We start from the raw sequence: 4,935 nt of genomic DNA on the forward strand, positions 1-4,935 counted from the left end.
AGCCTGTCCACAGGAAGGAGAGGGCACTGCACTGTCTGGACGTGGTCCGCGCCATCCGGGTTTACCTGAGTGCTACGGCTGCGTTTCGGGAATCGGATTCCCTGTTTGTCATTGCAGATGGCCCCCGGAAGGGCAGGGCTGCCTCGTCGGCTACCATCTCTCGATGGATTCGCGACACAGTATCTCAGGCATATGCTATTAAGGGGCGTGAGCCTCCTTTTTCTGTTACGGCCCATTCTACAAGGGCTGTTGGGGCATCTTGGGCTTTCCGTCATGGTGCCTCCGTTTCTCAGGTTTGTAAGGCCGCAACCTGGTCTTCTGTTCACACCTTTGCCAAGTTTTATAAGGTGGATGTTTTGGCATCTGCGGATGCTGGTTTGGGGCGCAAAGTGTTGCAGGCGGCCGTTTGAGGGGATTTTTTTGTTTAGTTGGGTTTGTTGTTTCTGTTGGCCCACCCCTCTTTTTTGGTACTGCTCTGTGACGTCCCTACAGTACATGATCTCCGATCTGTTCCCTGTGTCCTTCAATGAACGGGAGAGAAAATAGGATTTTGGTACTCACCGTAAAATCCTTTTCTCTCCGTTCATTGAAGGACACAGGGCCCGCCCCTCTATGTGGGTGTGTACTCCTTTACTGCTTGTTACTAAACTGGAGACTTCTCAGTAGGTGGGGGGTTTGGCCACCGGCAGGGGCCGCCCCTAGGCTGTAATTGGTCTTTAGTTTTTTTGTGCCTAGCGTCCTTCTCCTGCAGGTGGCGATATTACCCTACAGTACATGATCTCCGATCTGTTCCCTGTGTCCTTCAATGAACGGAGAGAAAAGGATTTTACGGTGAGTACCAAAATCCTATTTTTTTGTGTTTCTCTTTTTTTAATCTGATTTTTTTGTTTTTTAATAGCTCCCCTGGAAGTCACTGGCTAGTATTGTTCAGTTCTACTATATGTGGAAAACTACAGATAGATACATCCAACAGGTAAGATTCATGTAGCTACAGGAGTCATGCTCAACTTGTTAACATGCATAGAATACTGAGGCATAGGAGTGGTGCACACCTGTTTTTCCTAGCTAGCTCTAAGGCCTGGTTCACGCGAAGGCGGCATTTTTTTTATGCACGTTTGTAAGCACGGGTTCAGAGTGCGGTTACTTGCGCAATTGGCAAATTTTTACGTGCGTGAAGACGTGCGTTTTGACTGGCCTCTTATGATACTTTGCGGTCAATAGATGAATGCGCATAAAAAGGCACAAAAATGTGCGTCATGCTTCTGCCACATGTTTTCTGGCATTTCCATTGAAGTCTATATGGGAGAAATGAGTTTGAAACTGCCAAAAGAAGCTCATGTACCTTTTTCTGCGTTGGGCTTTTTCATGCTAGTGTTTTGCTGCTCAGATGTGAACAGGGGCCATTGAAAATCATGGGATTTCTCGTGTTGGATGTTTAAAAGCACGCTTCCAACTGTTAAACGCCTAGATGAGAACCAGGCCTCAGATCCATTTGCAGGGAAGGTAATGCATAAGGTTCATGTGTGTCTCTACCACAGGACTTTGGTTAGTCGGTTTGGATCCCTGCATCAGAAAACCAAAGGCAGTAAGTGTAGGATTCATCATGGTTAAAGGAGAACTATGAGGTGAGTGATTTCCACTCATCCTCATAGTTAGAGCCGACCTGTGACAAAGAAGCTGTCACAGGTCGGCTCCATTGATCGGGAAGTGAGCATAAACATGCAGCCGATCTGCTCACTTGTAGTCAGGCTCTCAACAGTGTTGTCGGGATCCGTCCCGGCTGCGGCGCTCTCAGTATATCGCGGGCAACAGCCCAAGATATACTGAGCTTTGGGTCACGGGAGGAGGTTAGTATATGTCCTCCCGTGACCCTAAAGAGAACTATGGGGAAAAACACTTACCCCATAGTTCTCTTTTAAGGCTTAAAAAAAAGAAAGAAAACATAGGCCATGTGGAAGTATTTCCCATGCTCCCCTCCGATAATTACAAGAACTAATGCAGAGAACATCTTGATCTTGTTATCTTTCTGCAGAAACGTCTGAAGGCAGCTGAAGCAGACAGCAAATTGAAGCAAGTCTACATCCCAACTTAGTGAGTATTGCACATCTTTTTATATCTCCTGTGTGTGTTGTGGGTTCATTTATGATTTATAAATCCCATGTCTTTTTTTGGTTTTAGCACCAAACCGAATCCCAATCAGATTATATCTGCTGGATCTAAACCTGGACTTAATGGAGCTGGATTCCAAAAGGGTTTGACTTGTGAAAGCTGCCACAGTAAGTCAATATTTAAGCTGAAGTCAAGGCAAACTTCCAAATACACAATTGAAATAAATATATGGGAGCTTTTTTACCTGCCAAACGATTTGTATTCCTATCCATCCAGTTCTGAGAGACACAGCCCTATCACACAGCACAACACTGTCTGGGAGGGTAGAATACATGATTTTTCTCTATTGCACTTGACATTTAGAGGTCTTGTCTGATTGCGTAGGGAGAAGCAGCAGACTGATGCGCTCACCTGTAATTCTGCTCTCTCCTCATTTCAGCATGCTCTTAGCAATGCAGCACAGCTGATACGTTTATTGTGCTGCTTCTTCCTCTCCCAGTCTGGGCTCTGCTGTAAACATGACTGTTAGTCAATTTCAAGTACTTTGCATGCGTTTAAAAAAAAAAGTAATCTTAAAGTTGAACTCCGGGTATAAAGTATTCATAGTTAGATAGGTTCAGTTTGACCCATTCTAAATATGCATATTATATACCTGGTCGGCCCACAAGGATCCTGTAACGCACTGGCAGCCGGAACTACTACAGATCTTGACAGTAATCTTCTGGCGCTGAGTTGATAGGCTTCTCTTCTGGTCTGAAAACAGGGGGTCGCTTGCATGGCACAGCGGCCATTCTGAGAATGCCTTATATTTTTGATCAATGACTAAAAGGCTTTATCTGATTGGGCGGGGTTGGTGGTGTTACAATCCCTCTTCTTTCAATTAGAGAATGCCATGTATTCATTGATAAAAATATTAGGTGTTCTTTGAATCTCCAATGAGTGAACGACCCCATGTGTTTTCACAGTAGAGGGGCAGCTGCTCCACTCTGCCATATGTGACTCGGAAGATCACTGTCAAGCCCTGTAGTAGCTCCTACTATTAGAGTACTTTACAGGATCCCCATGGCCCAACCAGGTATGGACCTGCTTGGAACCAAGTTGGACCAATGTGAGTATGCATACTACTTTATACCTGGAGTTTAACCCTAAAGATGTATTCCTAAAAACAGAACTGCATTCATGTGTGTCTTTTATATATGCCTGAGGTTTAACGTTAACAGGGTTATTGACTAAGGCCTGATTCACACCTAAGCGACAGCGTTTTTGGGTGTAAAAAGGCTTGTTTTTTACTGCACGTTTTTGTACGTGTGTGTATATATATATATATATATGTGTATATATATATATATGTGTGTGTATGTATATGTTTTTACTTTGTGCGTGTGCTTGTATCTGTTTTGTACCCTCTTTTTTTATATATATTCCTGTTTTTTTTTTTTCCCCCCAGCCACAGTCTCTGCACAGTGGTATGCATGGGGTCCTCCTAACATGCAGTGCCGCCTTTGTGCATCTTGCTGGATCTACTGGAAGAAGTATGGTGGGCTTAAAACACCAACACAGCTTGAAGGTGCAGCAAGGAATATTGGGGTATGTGTACATTCTGATCAAGCTGAGCTGTTTTAAAAGTGTTAATGGGCAGTTGGCATTTTCATGAGGTGAGGGAGTTCATGTGAATGCTGGCCTCTCCCCATCCATCTGCACCCACTATATATTGCCAGATTTTGGGGACTGCTGTCATCACACTATTGCCCTGGCAGCTCCCTAGCTGAAAGCACATGGCTCTTGAGTTAGTTTGTGGACATGTGCTTGTGTAAAATGATTGTTACACATCCTGTCCGGCTGCTTCCTCCCACTGACTAAACTGATACAGAACTGCTGAGAATGTCATAGGGATATTAAATGGTAAAAATTGCTTTTCTTGGATGAAAAGTACACAACTGCTGCTACAGGGTAATTTTTAGATGGTTGTCTCTTTGAATTTCCAGTGTGGAAATACCCATGGTGCTTAAGATGGTAATACACAAAATGGGTACAATGTATATTGGACAGAATTCAAACTCATAAAATGTTTTCAAAGACAAGTATGCTTGTTGTACAGAAAAAAAACATACAGCCAATCTCTAAAAACTTGCATGTTTACCATTACATGGGTTTCATGTGTAGACCATATAGGACCTGCAGTAACATGTTATTTCTGATTACAGGAGCCACATTCTCGTGGCCACATTTCTCGGCCTGAAGCTCAGAGCATGTCACCATACACCACCAGTGCTAACCGGGCAAAACTGTTGGCAAAGAATCGGCAAACCTTCCTTTTGCAGACGACCAAACTAACTCGTATTGCACGACGCATGTGCAGAGATATCTTGCAGCCTAGAAGAGCTGCACGTCGACCCTACGCTCCTATAAATTCCAACTCCATAAAGGCAGAATGTAAGTTATGTTTTTCTGTTTAGTTTTACTTTTTTGGCTATACATTTAAAGCTGTTCAGTGCAGGACTCAATTTTGTTTCTGTTCCACTAGGCTCTATTCGACTACCAAAAGCATCTAAAACTCCACTAAAGATCCTGCCCTTGGTCCGCCCTCCATTGGCTGCCATTGTGAAAGAGCTAGGTAAGCAAAAGAACCTTACACCCAGTGACTTAAATTAGAACTTCAGTTCCAGTACATACATGGCACTCCTGCCCTAGGTCACTTAAACTGTTAATCTATAAAATAACCTAAATTTTACCCCAAAGGTGACTGGTCCATCTTCTCCCTTTGTCGCCCCTGTGTTGGTGGTGGTGGTGGTGGGGGGGGGGGGGGAAGTAGATGTTTAAAGGGGG

The 4,935-nt window shown here is 44.0% G+C and overlaps 1 protein-coding gene across 1 annotated transcript in view; it reads left to right on the forward strand.

Annotated features, from left to right (window-relative positions):
• Positions 1-4,935, forward strand: part of MTA2 (metastasis associated 1 family member 2) — a 28,626-nt gene that overhangs the window by 18,453 nt on the left and 5,238 nt on the right. Inside the window, exons 10-15 of the mRNA XM_018565326.1 lie at positions 899-973; positions 2,033-2,091; positions 2,179-2,276; positions 3,557-3,696; positions 4,314-4,542; positions 4,634-4,723. Coding sequence (XP_018420828.1) covers positions 899-973; positions 2,033-2,091; positions 2,179-2,276; positions 3,557-3,696; positions 4,314-4,542; positions 4,634-4,723 — 691 coding nt within the window. The remainder of the gene's footprint in view (positions 1-898; positions 974-2,032; positions 2,092-2,178; positions 2,277-3,556; positions 3,697-4,313; positions 4,543-4,633; positions 4,724-4,935) is intronic.

The sequence above is a fragment of the Nanorana parkeri genome, unplaced genomic scaffold, assembly GCF_000935625.1.
Source record: "Nanorana parkeri isolate BGI_ZX_2015 unplaced genomic scaffold, ASM93562v1 scaffold25, whole genome shotgun sequence".
Taxonomy (NCBI): domain Eukaryota; kingdom Metazoa; phylum Chordata; class Amphibia; order Anura; family Dicroglossidae; genus Nanorana; species Nanorana parkeri.